Below are 23,331 nucleotides of genomic sequence, written 5' to 3'. Positions count from 1 at the left end.
ACCCCAATGTTCATTGCAGCACTATTTACAATAGCCAGAACATGGAAGCAACCTAAATGTCCACTGACGAAGGAATGGATAAAGAAGATGTGGTACATACATAAAATGGAATATTACTTAGCCATAAAAAAATGAAATAATGCCATCTGCAGCAACATGGATGGACCTAGAGATTATCATACTGAGTGAAGTAAGTCAGAGAAAGACAAATAGCGTATAATATCGCTTATAAGTAGAATCTTATAAAACGGTACAAATGAACTTATTTACGAAAGAGAGATAGAGTCACAGATGTAGAAACCAAACTTATGGTTATCAAGGGGGAAGCAGGGTAGGGGGTTGGGAGATTGGGGTTGGCATATACACACTACTATATATAAAATAGATAACTAATAAGGACCTACTGTATAGCACAGGGAACTCTACTCAATACTCTGTAATGACCTATATGGGAAAAGAATTTTTCAAAGAGTGGATATATGTATGTATAACTGATTCACTTTGTTGTACACCAGAAACTAACACAACATTATAAATCAACTATAGCCCAATAAAAATTAATTTAAAAACACCCACTGATTTTTAAAGTACAAAAAAAGCAAGAATTCCTAATTTAAGGTTAAAAAGTCAGTTCTTATCTATTTTGATGCCATAAGCATAATTAATTTCAATCTACATTATAATATATATTCATTTAAAAATATGCTTTATCTTATGTTAATGTGTCATTTGTTGAACAGTAATGGCTGAAATTTAAGGTATTTTGTTCAGTATATTATTAAATAACCTATATATATAATTCAAAAATAAATATATTAAATATATATACATTAAAATTACTCCTTTCTCATATCATACAAAAACTATTTTAAAAAATTAAATAATGTTGGGAAGTGCTAATTCTCCCTCTATATGACCTAACACATGACCTTTGGGAGACTTACTGTTTGTAAATTAAGGACTTTGGTATGGTAAATTTACCTTGTTTTCATATTCTCATAAATCCCTAAAGGCAGCATAATATATGAAAACCGAGGCCCAGAGAGCAAAATTGCAAAGCTGTTAGTGATTCTATAACTCCTTAGTAATGCCTCTGTGGAAAATTCACTTAGCCAAAAAGTGGTGTGCCAGATCTTCCTATCTCATTTCCCTATACTCACCTTCCTCCAATTTAAATCATCACCACCACCACCACAAGGTTAGGGTGAAAGTTCATGCACTTCCCTTTCACCCAGACTAGTGCAACAGCTCTTGCCACTCCAAATCATGTTTCATATTGATTTGGAGTGATCATCTTCAAAATCTCTTATGATAATTCCTTCACATCTTTCAAGGTACCCAAGGTTTTTACAATGAGGCCCAAACTCCTGAGCCTATGATTCAAGGTCCTCCATAATTTGACCCTAGGCTCACCTAGTCTTGCATCCTATCACACCCTTAATGCTAGAATCATACATTTCCCTGCATACATCCTTCAGTTTCAGCTTCTATGCTCAAGCTAGTCCCTTTGCCAAGAATGGCTTTCCTGGGCTTCCCTGGTGGCACAGTGGTTTAGAGTCTGCCTGCCGATGCAGGGGACACAGGTTTGTGCCCCGGTCTGGGAAGATCCCACATGCCGTGGAGCGGCTGGGCCCGTGAGCCATGGCCGCTGGGCCTGCGTGTTTGCAGCCTATGCTCCGCAACCGGGAGAGGCCACAAGTGAGAGGCCCACGTACCACAAAAAAAAAAAGAATGGCTTTCCTTTCCTAACTCTTACCCAATAAAACCCAGAAGTTAAAACTCCAATTCAAATGTCCCTTCTCAACAAAGCCTCCCTGACTTTTTCTGACCCTCCCCAAAGTCATCCATCCATTCAACAAATATTTATTAAGCACTTATTATGCACCAGGCACTATGTAGGTGTTAAAGATACAATATGAGGGGCTTCCCTGGTGGCGCAGTGGTTGAGAGTCCGCCTGCCGATGCAGGGGACGCGGGTTCGTGCCCCGGTCCGGGAGGATCCCACGTGCCGCGGAGCAGCTGGGCCCGTAAGCCATGGCCGCTGAGCCTGCGCGTCCGGAGCCTGTGCTCCACAACGGGAGAGGCCACAGCAGTGAGAGGCCCGCGTACCACAAAAAAAAAAAGATACAATATGAGCCAAACAAACACGGTCTCTACCTTCAAAGAGCTAATACTTACCTCATTGGGTTGCTATGAGGATTAAATGAGATAAAATATGGAAAGCACTTAAAACAGGGCCTATACACAGTCACGTTCAATAAATATTAGCTATTAGTGTTGCTGCCTGACCATACTATTTTAAATAGTTGCCATACACAAATAGATATCACTTTATACCTTACCCTGATTCGTTTCTTCTTAGCATTTATAACTATTCTCATTACACATTTGTTTACTGTCTATCTTCCTTACCCCAAGGGACCATGCCTTTTTTTTAAAACCGCTGTAACCACAATCCCTAGAACATTACCTGGCCCTCAGAAGCTAGTCAAAAGCCACTTCTGTATCATTGACTTTTATGGTCTGGGGGTAGAGACAGACATTAACCAAAAAGTCAGAGCAAGAAATACAAAATTACAATTGATGTGTATTCTATGAAAGAGAGTTACATAATGGAGGTGTGTGACTTAGGGTTGTTTGGGAGTTTTTCTGATGAGTAGGCAGGGCAGTTGGGGTTTCCCTGACTTCCTTGAGCTAAGAACTCCAGGATATGCAGGGTTAACGGCAAGAGAGAGTACTATTACAGGTCATTCACATGTGCTATTTGTTCTATCTGGTTTTCCACAACACAACTCCTGTAATTTAATCCTTTAGGTTTCTTCCTGAAAGTAGGATCCGTTGGGAAGCCATCCCTAGCTATTCAAAACACAACATAACAATGAAAATTTTGAAAAATATAAAATACAAAGCTTTATAATAATGGTTGGTTCTATTTATTGAGTGCCTACTACACCTGTTACACAAGGAAATTTTTTAAAGTAGCCTCTACGAATAATTCCTAGCTCATAATAAGCTAATATTTTGCCTTCTCTTCAGCTCTCCCATACATATACTTTTACACTGAGTGCATGTGTTTTAACAAGTAAGGAAAAATCCAGTTAGTTGGAGACAAAGTCTAAACCATAACCATGTCTAATGTCTTTCTAGTCTCATTTCCTACTACACATCCTCATTCCTGCATTCTTCATGTCACATAAAGGTAATCCTGCTACCTGCAATACATCCTAATTACTTTCTACTCACATTCACAACAAAGCATTCTTCCCCTACCCAAAATGATCTATATAAATCCTACTCACCTTTCAGGCCCAGCTCAAATGGCACTTTTGGATCCTAAATACCCAAAAAGGAGTTCATAACTCCCTCTGTACTCATACATTCATTCTCAGTGGGATGGCTAACACTTCCAAAAATCTAGCCATTTGGTGTATCTGATGGGACAGCTCTTTATTCTGAAAAGAAGATCATCACATCTTACTAAATTTCCTTTTTGCACCAAAAATAAGATTCTCAAACTCACTCTTTCTGTGTAGTCCACTAGTTGCCTCAAATTTCAGTTCAAGATTATATTTGTCAGATAGGAAAATGAGACCATAAAGTGAAATCATTCAAGCACCTACCTGGCCTGGGCACTGGTAATAACAGGAGTTAAGTAAGGCATAGTCACTGCCTAGAAGAACTCACATTTCAGGGGAAGAAACAGGTTAACATACAATGACAGTGTGATGAGTTGTGAATGTGAAGGATTGTTGTGGAGTCAGACACTGGAGAATGACAACCTAAAAATGCAGAGTCAGTGAGTTAGGGAAAGTTCACCGATTAAATAGCTTTATAATAAACCAGTTTCCAAAAAAGCAGATGGGGAAAAAAACAGAAATTAACTAACCTCCTAGGAGAACATAATTACCAGGACTTCGTTTTGACTAGAATGTCTTATTCCTCCCAGAGACCAAAATTTAGATTGCTGCATATAATGGAGCAAAGGGTTCATTAAATGAACTGCAAACCATGTGTAACCCAACTCAATGAAAAACCCACTGAAGCTTCAAACAGGCAAGAGAGAGAAACAGGAAGGAGAGAGAAAATTTGCAAATGTAAGGCTCTCCCAACTAAAAGCAGAGAGGGCAAAACAAATGAAGATAATACAAGGTATTAAAGAGACTGTCACAATCTGACTGCCAAGCTGATTTTCGGTCTCCAGATGCTCTGGTCTCTGCCTCCAAACAAAAACCATTTGTTCTGAGTAATAGTAAAGCTTGTAAATAAATATTTTTAAATTTCCCAAACTGTAACTCCACATTAAAAGATACTCAAAAAAAAACACATTCATTTTAAAACGTTTTAAGTTATTTCTGTCAAAAGTCTAGATATCTCATAAGGCCATAGTATGCATGCCGGCCCTCACCCCATGCCTCACTCCATCACTCCAAAACACACTATCACTCAGGTTTTGCATTGACATTAGGTAATAAGGCTTGCAGACTCTCTCCAACACCTCCAATCTCCCTCTTCCCTCTACAAAAAAGAAAAGGAAGAAGAAAGAAACCTGCGACCCGCTATCTGCCCGCCCTACAGCTCCTGGGAAGCAATCGTCCTCAAATTGTTCCTGCTTAAACCCTTGAATCCCGTAGAAGGAAATGGGGACAGCTGTGAGAGCGGGGAAGAGAGGACATCCGATAAGGGGGAGAGGAAATGTGGATGGTGGAGGACGAAAAGGAGAAAGGATACAGAGAGGAGAGGGCAGTGGAAATAAAATGGTGAAAGGGGGTAAGAAGCGAGAGCAAAGAGCAGGAGCGAAAAAGAGGGAGGAAAAAGAAGGACGGCGTAGACTTCCCAAAAGAGAGAACAAGGCAAAATGGTAGAGGAGAAAAGGAAGGTCGGGTTAAAGGACGAGGAGGAATAGGCAAAGGGGAACGCGAAAGAAGCTGTCACTGGGGGTGATTTAAAAAAAGGGTGTCACCGAGTGGAGAGAGATTAAGGGGGGGAGGGCTGTCACCCCAGTAGGTGGCCAGAGACCAAGGGGAAGAAGGAGTCGGTCCCCGAGGGGGAGGTAACAAGGTGGGGAGGTAAAGGCAGGAGCAGACGGGGCATCAGAGCTGGGGAGGGCAGGGCCGCGGGGTCCAGGGTGGCTGGCGGCTGCGGCTCAGGCAGGCCTCGCTCCCTCACCATGGCTGCGCCGGCCTGGTCCTCGGGCATGCAACCTCTGTCCTGGGCTCCGCGGCGGGCCGGGCCTGAGCCCGCCCCCAGGCTGAACCTGCGCGGGGGCTCCAGGAGGCTCCGATGAACAGCGGCTCCGGGCTTGGCCCAGGCCTCGGCCTCCCTGCCTCACAAGCTGGAAGGGTAGCAGCCGCAGCCGCAGCCGACCCGGAGCGCAGACTCCGCCCCCGAGGCCCCGCCCTCGCCGCCAGCAGGAGCTTGGCCCCGCCTCCTCTCTCTCATTGCGCAGACTCGGTGGAGGAGTACCAACAATAACCCCCCCACCTGCCCCGCCCCCGATTTCTGGCTTCTCCCCCTCCCAGGCCCTTAAAGGAGCCACACTTACTCAAATAACTAGAGCTTATAAATAAGAGCTTTAAATACACGACGTAACAGGAGATTAGAGCTGTCACTCCTTTCGGTCACCTATAGAGCCCTGTGCTCTGGTTTATTGTCATTTATTCTTATTGTCATAATTCTTGGTGATTTCAGTTGTTTTAGATGATTCCTCCAATGCCCTAACTTCTCAGGTTCCTCTCCTCTAGGGATCACCCTTGCCTCAGCCTCTCATTTCCTTGTTCATACTTTAGGTCTTCGCATTTCCAGTAACTGTAACTCCTCTATAATCTCAGTTTTAATCACCCAACTCTCCCACCTCAACCTCCTTCCTTTCTAGCTCACTTCCTCTAATACCCAGCTCCAAAAACGCTTCAGCTCCACCAAGACTCAGAATCTTACTACCTTTTCACTATTCTTCGCACTATCCTATGTCCTCATTTCCTTTCATGAACAGCTCAGCTTCTATGTCCAAGTCCTAGGTATTCACCTTCATTTCTCCAGTCCTTCTTTCCTTTCCCTGTACTCACCTGAGGAAACTGTAATCCTGTAGCAAAAGTGGGTAGAGGGCTTCCCGGTGGCTCAGTGGTTGAGAGTCCGCCTGCCGATGCACGGCACACGGGTTCGTGCCCCGGTCCGCGAGGATCCCACATGCCGCGGAGTGGCTGGGCCCGTGAGCCATGGCCGCTGAGCCTGCGCGTCCGGAGCCTGTGCTCCGCAACGGGAGAGGCCACAACAGTGAGAGGCCCGCGTACCTCAAAAAAACAAAAACAAAAACAAACAAAAGGGGGTAGAGTGGAAAAAAATGCAAAATCATACTGACTGGCCTCCACCTACATTTGATATCATTATCATCAAATAAGCCCGTAATGCTTGGCTATCCTACTACATTTCTCCAGTTTCATCACTCCCGTACCCCACCAGATAACTATTTCATATCTCTCTCTTCAAACTTCCAATACTTCTTTTTATTTTAATAAATTTATTTATTTTTGGTTGCATTGGGTCTTCGTTGCGGTGCGTGGGCTTCTCACTGCGGTGGCTTCTCTTGTTGCAGAGCATGGGCTCTAGGCACGCAGGCTTCAGTAGTTGTGACACGTGGGCTCAGTAGTTGTGGCTTGCGGGCTCTAGAGCACAGGCTCAGTAGTTGTGGCACACAGGCTTAGTTGCTCCATGGCATGTGGGATCTTCCCGGACCAGGGCTGAAACCCGTGTACCCTGCATTGGCAGGCAGATTCTTAACCACTGCACCACCAGGGAAGCCCCCAGTCTCACTTACCTGATGATTTCGCTTCCAATTTACTGTGAAATAAAGCAAACAAAAGAGAACATCTATAAGTTCTCACCACCACTACCACCACCATGACTTGCAACCTACCTATAACTCTGCTCTGCTTGTAACTCTGCTCCTATACTCTGCCTTCCTTTCCTTACTACAAACGAACTATTTGCCTTTTAGCTAAGGTCAAACCCTCCTCAATTCTTCTCAAACTACGTGCAAAAGGACTTGTTTTCTTCCTGCAATTAGCCATAAACCTATATTTTTGTAAAATGCAATAAAAATTACTAGAAAATTAAATTTAAAAACAGACATACAAAATGCAAGCCCAAGTATAGATATAGATATAGTTTTTTTACCCTCCTAACCATTCTTAAGTGTACAGTTCAGTGGCATTAACCACCTTCACATTGTTGTGCTACCATAACCACCATCCAACTCCAGAGCTCTTGTCATCCTGCAAAACTGAAACTCTGTATCCATTAAACAATAACTCCTCATTCCCTCCTCCCACCAGATCCTGACAACAACCATTCTATAATACTTTCTGTCTCTATGAATTTTGACTACTCCAGTCAGATTTTTTGTTTGTTTTTTATTAGATCCAATAGACATAACATTTTTCTGTCAAATTGCTATAAAAGTTTCTAAATATTTACTCTTGATTTCTGTCACAAACTGGTGACAAACTTTTGTGGACCATCACTAGTATACAGGTCACACTTTGAGTAGCACAGTGCTAGGTTCCTACCATTTCACTTTCTCAGAGACATCTATCCAGCAATTCTCCTCTCTTCTACGTCATGATTTTTCTGTTTTTCTTTCCCATTGGCATACCAAAATGAATGTATTTCTTCCATCTTAAAACAAACAAAACCTCTCTTGACTGAGCTTGACCCTCCAGCCCCCATTTCTCTGCTCTTTTTTACAGCAAAATGTCTCACAAAGGTGGTCTGTACTGTACTTGATGTCTTCACTTCCTTTTTCCCATTTCCTGTGGAACCCTGTCCAGTTGAGCTTTCTCCTCACCACTCCACTGAAATGCTCTTGTCAAGGTCAGCAGTGATGTCCATTTACTCACAGCGATCAGTCATCAGTGTTATTTGACCTACCAAGAGCACTAGACACAGCTTATCAATTCCTCCTCCTTGCCTACTATGACACTCCACTGCCCTGGTTCTTCTTCTGTCTTACTGGCTGCTCTTGGTCTCTCCACATTTCTCTGACCTCTAAATACTGCAGTGCCAGGAATTCCCTGGTGGTCTGGTGGTTAAGACTCTGTGCTTCCACTGCAGGGGGCACGAGTCAGGGGAACTAAGATCTCTCAGTGCAGCCAGAAAAAGAAAAAAACACTAAATACTGCAGTGCCCCAGGGCTCAATACTTTGACCTCTCATCTTCTCCATTTATACTCACTCTTTCATGATTTTATCCTATCACATTACTTTAAATACGATCTATGTAATGATAATTCCCCAAATTACACCTCTATTCCAGACCTCGCTTCTGAATTTCAGACTTATATATCCAACTGCCAACTTGTAAACATCCCCCTTTGTATGTCTAATAGAATTTTATTATTCCTAGTAGCCATTCAATAGAGTTCCCCTCAAGTCTACTGGCCATGAGTAAACCAGCAAATAGCAAAGGGAATAAGACCACTAATATTAGCTTAGACCAGTAATGATTTACTGTCTGTGTCTGAACTGAGAATCACTTCCCCTGAGGACCTGGTGGTAGTGGAGGGAAATCACCATAAAAAAATCAGTACTCTGCCATCAAGAAAGAATGGAGCACAGTTGACCTGTAATCAATGAAATAGAATAGAAAGGCCAAATATACATGAGAATTTTGTATAATAAAGGTATCAAATCAGTAAAAATTGTGGCATTACATTTGGTGTTAGAATAACTGGATGGCCAGTTATTCTAGAAAAATTTAACGTGGATCTGCACATCACACTGTTCACCAAGAGAAATTTCAAATACATCAAAGATTTAAATGTTTAAAAAAAAAAAAACTTCTTGAAGGAACCATGGAAGTTTCTATAATCTCAAAGTGAGGAAGGTCTTTTAAAGTATAAAACAAAACTTAGATGTTATAAAAGACTGATAAATTCAACTATGTGGAAATTTAAAAAATCTGTAAAGCAAAAGCCACCATAGGAAGAGTCAGATGAAAATGACTATACATATATACATATGTTTGCATTTTGTATCATAGGAAAATGGGTAATTGTCATATTTATAAACAGAGGTGAAATCTATAAGAACAAAAATCCACGGGGAAAAAGTGCAAAAGACATGAATTAATAGTTCACACAGGGGCTTCCCTGGTGGCGCACTGGTTGGGAGTCCGCCTGCCGATGCAGGGGACGCGGGTTTGTGCCCCGGTCCGGGAGGATCCCACGTTCCGCGGAGTGCCTGGGCCGGTGAGCCATGGCCGCTGGGCCTGCGCTTCCGGTGCCTGTGCTCCGCTGCGGGAGAGTACACAGCAGTGAAAGGCCCACGTACCGCAAAAAAAAAAAAAAAAAAAAAAAAAAATAGTTCACAGAAAAAGAAATAGCAATGGCTCTTAAATGCTCACTCTTGCCCAAGAAGAGAAATGCAAATTAGAATTTCTTTGAAATACTATTTTTCCCCTGTCAGATTGACAAGGATTTGTAAGTCTGATAAGACACTGTGGTGGTGGTTTTAACAGGTAGTCTCACATTTTGTTGGTGGGAGTGTAAATTTGAACAACTTTTATGGAGGACAGTTCGGAGGTGGTATTTATCAAATTTTTAAATGTACATTCACTTTGACCCAGCAATTCTACTTCTAAAAAAAATTTTTTTTAAAGAATGTTTGTCACAAGGACGTGTTTTTTTTATTATTAATTTTTAAAATTATTTATTTCTTTATTTTTCGCAGTGAGGCATATAGGATCTTACTTCCCCTACCAGGGATCCAACCCGTGCCCCCTGCAGTGCAAGTGTGGAGTCCTAACCACTGGACTGCCAGGGAATTCCCTCTACTTCTAAAAATTTTATCTACACATATGCTCAAGCATATGTACAAGTTTTGTTTGTAATAGCAAAAGAGTGGAAACAACTTAAATGTTTATTCATAAACATTAATAGAGTTTATTAATAAACTGGTTAAATACGGTAATAGTGTATTCATACGAAGCTTACTCTGCAGCCATAAAAAAGAACAAGAAAGTTTTTTGATATAGAATGATCTTCAAGATCTACTGTTAAGTGAAAAAGCAAGGTCCTAAACAATGTATATTGCATACTATTTTTCCTGTAAGAAGTGGTGGTAGTAATATGTATTCACGATTGCTTGTATATGCAGAAAATATCCCTGGAAGAATTTAACAGAAACTGACATCCTCTATTGTCTGATTGCTGCTAGGGAGGACAAGTGGATGGCAGCAGACAGGTAGAAGAGAGACTCTTCATAGACTAGCCTTTTGTATCTTATGATTTTCTTAATCATGAGAATGTGTTACCTATTCTAAAAGTAAATAAATAAAATTTAAAAGATTGAGCCGCTTATTTATTTTACAATTAAAACATTTTTTTTACAATGAGGAATGACTTATCAATGTTCCTAATTTTAAGAGATTCTGTACAATCTTTTATTATTGTTCAGTTAATCAGAACTAGATCAGTAGTTACTCATCATGTTTGGTGGATATAATCAACCTCCTCTGGCAAACAGAGTTTATAACTTTAAGTAAACAAATGTCACCTTCTACAACAGAGGTAGTTTCCTATAACTGCTCGTAATCTCAAGATTACAAATCAACAGTCTTTGGAACCATCAAAATAAACCTTTTGGGAAGGTCTGTTCCTTTTATAAACATAGAAATTCAATTTCATGAGAAAAGATTCAGACTAAGTATAGCTTTAACTTAAATTCAGTGATAAATGGCATATAATTAAACACTATTCTTTCCTCTTATCTATGTAAACAGAAGTTAATGGTTAATTCAGTGAGTGCTTCACCCTCTCAAAAACACTTGTATCCTTAAAAATTCCTGCTATTGAAGCTTGTGACCTTTGGTCTCTGACTATAATCAAGGCTGAATCTAAGGTATTCAGGGTTTATGATAATTTATTTCTCTAGAAAGTCAATTGTTTACAGAATTTGGAAGATTCCTTTATTTTTTTTTTATTTTTTATTTTTTGCTTACGCAGACCTCTCACTGTTGTGGCCTCTCCCGTTGTGGAGCACAGGCTCCGGACGTGCAGACTCAGCGCCCATGGCTCACGGGCCCAGCCGGACCGGGGCACAAACCCGTGTCCCCTGCATCGGCAGGCAGACTCTCAACCACTGCGCCACCAGGGAAGCCCTCCTTTATTCTTAAATGATAACCGTATTGTTATTATTATTATGAGGAGAATATCAATTTTGCTCTAGAAGGCAAAGCTAGAGGCAAAGAGAGGATGGGAAACTATTGGAAGGTAGATTTTTAGCTCAAAAAATGGAAGAACATTCTAAGAGCAAGAACTGTCTCACATGGAATGGGCTGTGTACTCGTGAGGCAGTAAACTCTCGATCACCAAAGGTGTACAAAAAGGGGCTAAGAGACAAAATATTGGGGATATAATAGATGGGAGTTCTATAATGAGTTTTAAACTGGATTTGATGATTGTTCAGTTTCCTCCTAATTCTGAAAGTCAGTAGCTCAAGAAAGTTAAATGGGAAAAGACAAAAGCAAAGAATAGGAATTTCATTACAACTCACTTATTTCCAAGGCAGTATTTCCTGTTATTTTTAATAGTCAGTGCCCTGAATCTTTAAGGGAGGGGACCATTCTAAAGGTCTACTGCCTTTTGTACTACTCTGTTGGATAATGAAAAAGACTCCCAGTTAGAAATAAACAAGTTCCTCCTTAACAGTATGGGAGAAAACAAACTTACTGGGTATGATGAAATTTCAGCATGAGGTGCTGAGCTCCATTCCAACCACTCATCAGAACCCAAGACTCAGGGCAAAAGTTTCCAATAAGCATTATCTATTAAGAGAAGTCCACCCTAGTTGGTGGGCTGGCTATTCTCTGTGTAGAGGTAGGCTGTATCCAAGGGATTTCTTTCAAGCTGAAAGTAGCGATACAAATGTTAACTCTAGCAATCTCTTACAAAGTCACAGCTGTGTTTTAGAAAGCAGTTTATCAGCCAGCCTCACATTCAAGCCTCATAACAATCCCCTGGGGCTGGTAAAAGCGGTGGCTATCCCATTTGATAGATGAGAAAACACAGGCTCAGAGATAGGAAACCTCACAAGTCAGCCATGTAAGAACTAATTCTGACCCCAGAGTTCATTCCACTACCTCAGAGCCTTGGAAAGAATTGGAATTTCTCTTTAGGATAGGAAGGACCAGGTGAACAGGAGGTCTTTCTAATGTGGAATTAATTTTCTATTAGAATCCGTTGTAAACTTTAGTGTCTATCAGAATCAGCTGGAGCACTTGTGAAAGTAGTTTGCTATGTGTCTCCCCCAGAGTTTCTGATCCATTAGGTCTGGGTTGGGGCTCAAGATTTTGCATCACTGGCATGTTCCCAGGAGATGCTGATGATACTGGTCCAGGAAGACACTGGGAAAGTCACTCTCCCACTCTATCCTTCCTTCCTAGTATCTTCTATCAGATGCCAGAAGGCAAATGAGGATGATTTGAGGAGAAAAACGGAATGATTTTATAGCTCTCTGTGCTGCTGAGACACAAGTGTACGCTCAGGATAAGACTGAGGAACACTATGCCAGAAGTCGGAAGGGCTGATTTCCAGTCCTTGGCTCTGACACCGGAGAGGTGGGATTTGTTACCTTTATCAAATCCCAGTTTATCATTCCATTTGGAACCCTGAAATGCTGAGGCCTTGGGCAAATCTTTCCTCTCTCTGGGGCTCAATGTGATCATCTGTAAAATGTCCTGAGTGGGTACGTGGTCAGGAAGGGTGACCTCCCAGGTCCCTCTACCAGTTCTAACATTTTGTCTCTGAACTTACCTAGCCAGAGTCTTGATTTCCCTAGATACCTATGCCTCCAGGGTGGACAGAGAGTAGGTAGTATTTAATGGGCCACAGGAACTCTGAAAAATTAGAATGTACATGAGAAATCCTCTTCTCATGATGCTCCAAGCCCTCATGGGGGAACTGGTGAGCATTTCTGACTGTGGAATCAGAAATTATGTCTCCAGAGAAAAGAAATGTGGATTAAAAATCAATTAAGTATTTCTTGTCTTGTCTTAATTAAAAAGGAACAATGAACAGAGGTTTTTGTTCAGAAAGGAAACAAACTCCTTGGACCTATAAGTACAATGATGTAAAATAAGCTTTCTTATGTGACTAACCAGTAAGATTACACTTCTTTCTCTTTCTTTCTTTCTTTTTTTTTTTTTTTTGGTCTCGCCTCATGGCTTGTGGGATCTTAGTTCCCCGACCAGGGATTGAATTGCCCTCAGCAGTGAGAACACAGAGTCCTAACCACTGGACCACCAAGGAATTCCCTACCGTTCTCTTCTACTAGAAGTTATGAGTCCTTCCTGTATTTTCCTGACCTTTCATGTGAATAGATAAGATTAACTTCTAAAGTTTGTAAAATATGTTTCAGAGAGTTGCATAAAGGCGCAAAACAAGTTTATTGTGAGAAAGAGCATTAGTTTGAGAAATATGCCAGCTATTATTCATGTAATCTATAAATGGCCTCTGTAGTGTTTTCTTTACCTTTTCTTTTTTTCACTCCCCAACACATAGTGAAACCTCTGGGGTTAGAAAGCAGTTAGGCAGTTCAGTCTTCTTTTTTTCCCTTAAAGTTGCTGGTGTTAGAGTAAAGGTACCTCTAGCTATTTCTGATTCAAACATCAAGGTGACATGTATTCCGTGCACTTGTTTGATTCAAACAAGAAATCAAAGCCCTAGGAGGTAGAGGTTAAAACTTTAAGCCAGGAAGGGGAGATAAAGGCTCCCCAAACTTCTGGTATAGTTGGTAGGGAGAAATATATGCCCAAGATGGGCAAAAACCTGACCATCAGGTGAAGTGTCCAAGTGTCAGGACCACATTCTAAATCAACTGTTTAGGGTTGGTATCACTCCCTCTTCATTGCTCTCACCAACTAAACACATTCATAGAAGACCTTGACACTTGACCCAGTCTTCACTTTATTGCAGTAATTGTCAAAGTGTGGTCCCCAGACACCAGTATCGGCCTCACCTGGGAACTTGTTATAAATGCAAATTCTTGGGCCACTGAGACCAACTAAATCAGAAACTCAGGGTGTGGGACCCAGAAGTCTGTTTTATCAAGGCTTCCAACTGATTCTGATCCACACTAAAGTTTGAAATCCACTAGGCTATTGCAATCCTACAACAACATGGGTGACTTCAACATTCACCTTCATGACCCATCCAGCTCTCTGGCCTCTCTACTCCTTGACCACCTCAGTTCTAATGACACCCCCTTCCACTTCAGCCACCCACTCCTATGACTGCACCCTGAACCTTGTCAAACTCAAAATTCCTTCATGTGTGAAGTCTGAAAACATCCTACACATGCATCACAATCTCTTTATCTTTGTACATCTCTATGCTTTTCTTGAATGGTGACAAACTCTCCAATGGCTTTATGCAGACAAGGAGACCAGCCCTATATTCTGATGAGTCCAAAACTTTTCTCCCAAATCTTTTTTCCAAGCTCCAGCCTTCCATATCTAATGTCAAATGCAGACTCCACTTGGTTATCCCCCTGATATCTCATAGCCTCACACTCAAAGATTAATTCCCTATCTTTCCCAAAATCTTATTCCCCTTCTTGTGCTCCCTCTATCAGGAGCAGATGCTCACAAATGAGTTTTTAAGAGTGATCTGGGAGTCATTCTTGACACCTTCCTCTCCTTCACCCCTTGCAACCAAGCAATCACCCAAATTCCACCAATTTAGCTCCTACAGGGTCATATGTAAATTATCGATTTATTCTTCAATGAATATTGAGGCTTTGTAAGGCTCTTCCCAGACGAAGAATTCCATGGGTGATTTCTCAAACCTGTTCCCACCTCCTTAATATCCCTATCACCAGTGCCTATGTGGTTCTCAACCCTGACTTCACTTCAGAATCACCTAGGAGGGTTTCAAAACTATAAGGCCTTTGCTCACCACCTAAATAATCTGATTTAACTGGATTGGGATGGCCCTCTAGAACAGGAGACTTTTTTTTTTTTTTAAGACTTTTTTGGTTTAGGGAAGTTTTAGACTGAGCAAAATTGAGAGAAAAGTACAGAGATTTCACAAATACTCACTGCCTCTGCATATGCATGGCCTCACGGATAATCAAATCCCACACCAGAGTGGTACATTTGTTATAACTGATGAACCTACATTGACACATCATAATCACTAAAAGTCCATCGTTTATATTAGAATTTCACTCTTGGTGCTGTACATTCTATGGGTTTGGACAAATGTATAATTAGATGTATGGACCCTTATAGTATTATACAGAGTAGTTTCACTGTCCTAAAAATCCTCTGTGTGCTGTCTATTTATCCCCCCCTCTCCTCAACCCCTGACAACCACTTATCTTTTTATTCTCTCCACAGTTTTGCTTTTTCCAGAATGTTGTATAGTTGGAATCGGACAGTATATATAGCCTTTTAAGGTTGGCTTCTTTTACTTGATGAGAATGATAAGTATTTACATTTCCTCCATGTCTTTTCATGACTTAATGGCTCATTTCTTTTAATGCTAAGTAATGCTCCATTGCCTGGATATACCACAAAACTGGAGTTTTGAATGTTAAGCACCCCAGGGGATCCTAAGGTAAAGCTAATTCTAGATTTTATCCTTTGGTACTCTCCAGAAGAATTTTGAGACACTATGGTCCTCCTCATACATTTTTAATTTGACATCTACATTTTTATTATCAGTTTAATTATTGCTTACTGAACACTCTTGCTTTGCTGTCCTGGGACTCTCCATCAGAAGCCCTGTATATTCAAATCATCCTTTCAATGATGCTCCAGACATTTTTACTCCCAGGGCAGTACTCCCATAGTAATAGTCAAGATAGTTCAGTGGCGTATCTTTCCTTTGAAGATGAGAGAATAGCTATTTGTGAAATAGGAGAAATAAAAGGCACATTATCAGGCTGATTAGTTTTCGAAAAGAATGTACACGTAAAAGTTGGGGATGTAGGAATTATTTATGCTTGTGTGGCCCCTGGAAAGTCTTCATGAACCTCCAAGGGTGTAGATTCCCCTGTTTGAAGTCTGTTGCTTAGGCCATTTCAGTAGCCTCACTGGTCATTCTGCCACCAGTCTTTTTTTTTTTTTTTCTATAATTCACATGCCATAAAACTTACCCTTTTTTAATACAACTCAGTGGCTTTTAGTATATTCAAAAACTTGTACAACCATCACCACTAATTCCAGAAACCTGCACTCAATAGCAGTCATTCCTCATCCCTTCCTACCCCCAAGCCCTGGCAACCACTAATCTATATCTCTATGGACTTGGCTATTCTGGACATTTCATATAAATGGAATCATATTATATGTGGCTCTTTTGTCTGGCTCCTTCTTCTTAACATTATGTTTTCAAGGCTTATCTATTTGTAGCACGTATCAGAACTTCATTCCCTTTTATGGCTGAATAGTATTCTATTACATATTCCATACAGGTGTAGCATATTTTGTTTATCTATTCATCAGCTGATGGACATTTGGATTGTTTCCACTTTTTGGCTATTATGAATAATGCTGCTATAAAACTGTATGTAGGGGCTTCCCTGGTGGCGCAGTGGTTACAAATCCACCTGCCAATGCAGGGGACACGGGTTCGAGCCCTGGCCCGGGAAAGATCCCACATCCCACACGCCGCAGAGCAGCTAAGCCCATGCACCACAACTACTGAGCCTGAGCTCTAGAGCTCATGTGCACAACTACTGAGCCCGCATGCCACAACTACTGAAGCCTGTGCGCCTAGAGCCCTTGCTCCGCAACAAGAGAAGCCACTGCAATGAGAAGCCTGTGCACTGCAATGAAGAGTAGCCCCCGCTCACTACAACCAGAGAAAGCCCGCACACAGCAACGAAGACCCAATGCAGCCAAAAATAAAAATAAATAAATAAATAAATTTATTTAAAAGAAAAAAGAAACTGTATGTAAAAGTTTTTACGTGAATGTATGTCTTCATTTCTCTTGGGTATATAACTAGGAGTAGAATTGCTGAGTCATATGGTAACTCTATATTTAACTTTTGATGATCTGCCAAACTGTTTTCCAAAGCAGCTGCGCTATTTTACATTCCTACCAGCAATGTGTAAGTGTTGCAAATTCTGCACATCCTTGCCAACACTTGTTGTTGTTCATCTTTTTTCATTACAGGCATCCCAGTGTGTGAAATTGTATCCATTGTGGTTTAATTTGCATTTCTCTGATGACTACTGATATTGAGTATCTTTTCATGTGCTTAAAAGCTGTCTCTAGTCTTAAACCTCTAATTTAACCCCATTTTGCTACTAAGATTATCTTTTAATATTATACTCTTGTTTGGAACTTGAGTCAGTGGCTCTACATCACCTGTAAGATAAGAGTTAAACCCCTTAATTTGTCAAGTGAGGCACTTCCCCATCTGGCTTGTGCCTATGTCTTGGCACTACCATTTTCGTGTCTCCTGCTCTGTTCTAACCACACTGAACTACTTGTAGTTCTTGGAATATAGAGTGCTATTTCAAGCCCCTGTGCATTTGCTCATAGCATTCCCTCTGCCAAGAAACCCCTTCTTGTTTTTTTCAAATATGTCTTCCACTTGCCCTTTGATACTAGATTCATGTGTCTCCTCCTCCTCCGAAAAGCCTTTCCTGATTGCTGTGTCCATAATTAAGTTACATGTCCTTTATGAGCTTCCCCCCACAGTGGTGCTATACTGAGATGGTCTCTTTTGTTTGCCTTCCTAGTTTAGGTGTGAGTTCCTTAAGAGCACTGACTGGATTCAATTTGTCTCTGTCTTCAGGGTCTGACTGGAGGAATTAATTTCATGGGATCTTCATGTCCCTCAAATGCCCTCTGGCTGAAGTGCTAAGAACTTGTTCCAGTTCCTCAGGAGAAGGCAAAGCCACCTTACCTTTAGGGCATCTTAAAATAGCCCAGACTGTTCATACAGAAAACCTTCTTCCAATCTCAGGAGTATGTAACAGTTTAAAGATAAGACAGTTTTTAAAAGAGTAATAAGGTAATATTGTACCTGTTAATGTTAATCCATTTTATGCTATCTCATCAACTACAGGTACTGGATTACTTTGCTTATTGTCATTGTTTCTTATGTACTATTATGGGCCAGATACCTTCACTCTCACACAATTATCTTACTGAAGAGGCAAATAGAGTACAGCACTTGTTAAAGAGTCTTTCCACAGACTCTGGAGCAAGCCAATATGCCTTGGTTTTACTCCCAGCTCCATACTTACTAGCTGTATGATCTTGGAAACGTTATGTGACATTTCTGTGTCTCAGTTTATTTATTTATAAAGTTTGCATGAAAGTTGTACTTACCTCATAGAGTTCCAGATTCATTGAGTTACTATATATGTGTATATATACATATATATATAATATGTTGTAATGTCTATGTATTAGAACAGGACTTGGCATGATATGTGTTATATAAGTATTAACTATTATTATAAAATCTTCCTGCCAATTCTGCAAGCTAGATATTATTATTCTTATTTTACAATGAGGAAACTGAAGCTTAGACGAGTGAATTTCCCCAGGTTTCCCCAGGTTAGTTATAGAACTAACTTAATTCCCATGTCTGGTAACTGATCTAGATATCATACTTTGGGTGCACATTTTCTTGTCTTTAACCTTTCTGCCACTCTCTGCCAGGGAAGGGTAGGAGAAAGGAAAAAGTGGCAGCTAGTTTGGAATAGTCACTCCAGTCAGACTGTTGGGGCCTGTCTCCACTGTATCCTTCTGTAGCGGATCATTTGTCCATGTCCTTCTACTCATGCATCTACCATGGACATGGAGGGGAGGGTGGTAAAATTCCACTTCCCCAGGCATCCCTGCCTGTCATTTACTATTCACTGTCCTAGCCCTTTTCTAGGAGGTCATATGCATGTAAATAATTTATTCTTTAACAAATACTAAATAATGAGACTTTGCAAAGCCCTTCTTAAACATGGAATTCTATGGGTGGCAAATTTCCTGACTAATGATAACTCTATTTTACTCTCCATTCTTTCCACTGGATAATGTACCCAGTAAATATCTCTCCTTTGTGTCATGTCATATGCTGGACACTGAGGACACAGAAATAAATAAGACCTAGTCGCTGTCCTCAAGGTGCTCAAGTCTTTGGGGGGAAAAGGTAGACAACAGCAAAAGACTATGATCAGTACTCATAAAAAGAAGCATGGCACCTACCAGAGCACAGAAGAGGCATCTAGCCCCTTTGAGGGGTGACAACAGGCTTCCTAGAAGAGGTACAACTTAACCTGGTCTTTGAAAGACAAATAAGAATTACCTAAATTAAGAGGGGGAAAAAAAGTACTCTAGGTATAGAGAAACATGCATGCAAAGGCACTGGAGCGTGAAACCAGATGACATGTTTAGGGTCTACAAATCATTTGGGATGAGGCAAAAAGAGTATGTATGGGAGGAGAAGAGGCAAAGCTGGCAAGGCAGGCTGGGCCAGATTACACCAGGGCTTGTGGACAAAGGTAAAGAACTTATACTTCATCTTTAATGCTATGTGACCTTTGGTTATAACTCTCTTCCTGCACAACTGTTTTCTTTTTTTTTTTTTGAGAGCATTTGGTTATGTTTAGAAGTCCAGAACAATTTACCCATTCATTCATTTATTCACTTATCAACATGTACTGAGCACCTATTGTATCAATTCGTATGTAGAGACAGGAGGCCTCAGGAATTGACTTTTGGGACACAGTGTGAAATCTTGTGAGCCTTTGTATTTTTTATTGTATTTATTTATTTTTGTAAAGTACATAATTTTATTTTGTACATTTACTTTTTTATTTTACTTTTCTAATCGAAGTATAGTTGATTTACAATGTTGTGTTAGTTTCTGGTGTACAGCAAAGTGATTCAGTTATACATATATATATACATATTCTTTTTCATATTCTTTTCCATTATGGTTTATTACAGGATATTGAGTATAGTTCCCTGTGCTATACAGTAGGACCTTGTTGTTTATCTATTTTTATACATAATAATTTATGTCTGCGAATGCCAAATTCCCAATTTATCCCTCCCCCACCCCCTTTCCCCTTTAGGCACTGTAAATTTTTCTGTCTGTGAGTCTGTTTCTGTTTTGAAAATAAGTTCACTTGTGTGATAGTTGATCTTTTTTTTTTTTAGGCCACACTGCGAGATATGCAGGATCTTATTTCCCCGACCAGAGATTGAACCTGTGCCCCCTGCATTGGGAGCATGGAGTCTTAACCACTGGACTGCCAGGGAAGTCCCTGTGTCATATTTTAGATTCCACATATAAGTGATATCATATGGTATTTGTCTTTCTCTTTCTGGCTTACTTCACTTAGTATGAAAATCCATGTTGCTGCAAATGGCATTATTTCATTCTTTTTTTTTGCAGTACGCGGGCCTCTCACTGCTGTGGCCTCTCCTGTTGCGGAGCACAGGCTCCGGATGCGCAGACTCAGCGGCCACGGCTCATGGGCCCAGCCGCTCCGCGGCATGTGGGATCTTCCCGGACCGGGGCACGAACCCGTGTCCCCTGCATCGGCAGGGGGACTCTCAACCACTGCACCACCAGGGAAGCCCCTACTACATCTTTTTAATCCATTCAGCTGTCAATGGACATTTAGGTTGCTTCCATGTCTTGGTTATTGTAAATAGCGCTGCAATGAACACTGGGGTGCATGTATCTTTATGAATTATAGTTTTCTCCAGATATATGCCTAGGAGTGGGATTGCTGGATCATATGGCAAATCTATTTTTCGTTTTTTAAGGAACCTCCATTCTGTTTTCCACAGTGGCTGCACCAATTTACATTCCAAACAACAGTGTAGGAGGGTTCCCTTTTCTTGTGAGCATTTTTATTTTTTTATTTTATTTTAAAAAAATTATTTACTTTATTTATTTATTTTTGGCTGTGTTGGGTCTTCGTTGCTGCACGCAGGCTTTCTCTACTTGCATCGAGTGGGGACTGCTCTTCGTTGTGGTGCGCGGTCTTCTCATTGTGGTGACTTCTCTCGTTGCGAAGCACAGGCTCTCGGGCTTCAGTAGTTGTGGCACGCAGGCTCAGTAGTTGTGGCTCGTGGGCTCTAGAGTGCAGGCTCAATAGCTGTGGCACACATGCCCAGTTGCTCTGTGGTATGTGGGATCCTCCCAGACCAGGGCTCGAACCCATGTCCCCTGCCTTGGCAGGCGGATTCCCAACCGCTGTGCCACCAGAGAAACCCTTGTGAGCATTGTTAGAAGGCACTAAATCTCAGCCCAGAGTTGAAATGATTTGCTCTGAAACCTGATCCCTTCCCTACCCTCGGTGTTGCAACCCGTTGGGTCACTTGGACTTCCCTGAACATGCTGCAGTGAACCAGGTCGTGGGGCACATCGTGGGAATGACTACTATGGCAACAACTGAACCAGTCAGCCTGGGTGGTGAATGAGTGCCTGCTGTGCTCACACACATGGAGGCTCATGAGCAAGATGGAAAAAGAAGAGACTATCAAGTCCCTGCTGTCTGGGGTTTCACAGTCTAAAAATGCAGAAAGTTAGACCTGGAAGACACGTTAGAGATCATTAGTCATATGGGATAAATTGAGCTCTTACAAAGTGCCTGACTCTGTGTTGGGACCTGAAACCTGGTTTCTACCCTTAAGGAGCTCGCAGTCTGGTAAAATAAGTAATGTAAAAATAGATAATGACCACAGTGCTTCAGGAGGTAGAGGAGATCTCAGCTGGCTAACCATGCCCACTGTCAACCAGTGTCCTAAATAAGGACCAGGGGTGTCATAGTCTGAGCTGGTGTCAAGAGGCTGGAGAGAAGTGGGAAGGGCAGCCCACACTGAGAAAATAGCCTGAGGAGTTCAGAGCACAGGAGCAGGGATCAGAGTGATTGGTTTGTCTAGCATCTGTAGGGAAGTATTAAGTGAAGTGGTCAGCAGCAGCCAGATGAGAGGACTTTAATTGCTGAGCTAAGGATGTGGGCAGTGTGGAGCCATTGGTTTCCAACGTGGGGGGTGACACAGTTAGATCTGCCTTTTAGAAAAAGTCCCTGTCATTGTAGGGCTCCAGTATACTCATCTGTAAAATGAGGGAGTTGAAGATGATCTTCAAAATCTTTTCAGTGCGTAGGTCCTATGAGTCTGATTTAGAGCAGTGCTTCTCTAACTTTCTTGTGCATTTGAATCACCTGGGGGTGTTAAAATGAAGATTCCGGTTTAGTTGGTGTGGCTGGGGCCCAAGAGTCTGCATTTCTACCAAGATCTCAAATGGTGTCAATGCTGCAGATCACACTTTCAGTATCAAGGATTAGCAGATGTTTCCAACCTATAATCTATAAATTGTAGATTATCTGATTTGAAATAGTATCTTATTTAATTTTTACAGTGTTTTAAGGTTTGCAAAGAGATATACATTATCTCCTTTACTGCTTTCAGCAATTCTTCTTGAGAGGTATGATAAGGAGACAACACATTCACGGTTGTGTGAGACCTCCTTAAAACTTAGGTACCAAAGTTAGTCTGTCTTCTTCCAGCATTGTGGTGGGGTAGGGATTCTAAGCCCCCCTTTACAGATGGAGAGACTGGGGATCTGAAAAGAAAATGGATTTAGCTAAGACCAAACACTATAGAAGCGGCAGAACCGGAATTATAATTGAAGCCTCCTGACTCATATTTCAGGGCTATTTCCAGTATATTTCTATGCTTCTTCCAGCATCCACTCATTCACTCTATACAGGTTTATCATAGAACAACTACATTTCAGACCCATCGCAACATGTTAATGTGGAAAGAATTACCTTTCAATAACTGGACTGTTGTAGTTTATCTTATGACAGGGCCGAAAGCAAGCTCATCACACGAGATGAATTGTGCCGAAGCACAGCAGTAGAGGGCTGCCGCTCGCTCAGGCAAAACAGCGCCGTCTGTCCTGCTGTGGTAGCTTTTATTAAAGCATTATCTAGGTTTACACTTCAAGACTTGTTTTCTTAACATTTCAGAAATGCCAAAGCGGCAACTATGTTTTTATTAATTATACAAGCAATAATTGGCTTTCTTGAAAACATGCCATGCTTCGTCCTTGAGTGCAAAAGCAGCACAAAGTTCCCACCATTATTTTGATTATACTGAAGTAGCGCAAGGACATTTCCTTGTGTTCCCACCACTCTGATTATACTGAGGACATCTCATGGATCAGTGCCCAAAGCACTCAATGCTTCCTCACAGGCCCCCGGTTTGCCGGCGTGGGGGACTCAAAGCAATCAGGACTGTTTGCAGTTCTGGTTTATTCACCAGCCCCCAGTTTGCTGGGGGGGGCTCATGGGT

The 23,331-nt window shown here is 41.3% G+C and overlaps 1 protein-coding gene across 2 annotated transcripts in view; it reads right to left on the bottom strand.

Annotated features, from left to right (window-relative positions):
- Positions 1-5,373, bottom strand: part of ZYG11B (zyg-11 family member B, cell cycle regulator) — a 76,238-nt gene extending 70,865 nt beyond the window's left edge. Inside the window, exon 1 of one of the 2 annotated variants that reach the window (XM_024739285.1) lies at positions 5,167-5,373. In XM_024739285.1, coding sequence (XP_024595053.1) covers positions 5,167-5,196 — 30 coding nt within the window. In that variant the 5' untranslated portion in view covers positions 5,197-5,373. The remainder of the gene's footprint in view (positions 1-5,166) is intronic. The other variant, XM_024739284.1, reaches the window with a different exon arrangement.
- Positions 5,374-23,331: the final 17,958 nt, after the last annotated feature.

The sequence above is a fragment of the Neophocaena asiaeorientalis genome, unplaced genomic scaffold (assembly GCF_003031525.2).
Source record: "Neophocaena asiaeorientalis asiaeorientalis breed wild unplaced genomic scaffold, Neophocaena_asiaeorientalis_V1.1 scaffold138, whole genome shotgun sequence".
Lineage (NCBI taxonomy): Eukaryota > Metazoa > Chordata > Mammalia > Artiodactyla > Phocoenidae > Neophocaena > Neophocaena asiaeorientalis.
Note: the sequence above shows the minus strand (reverse complement) of the source record. Positions and strands in the feature narration are given on the sequence as shown.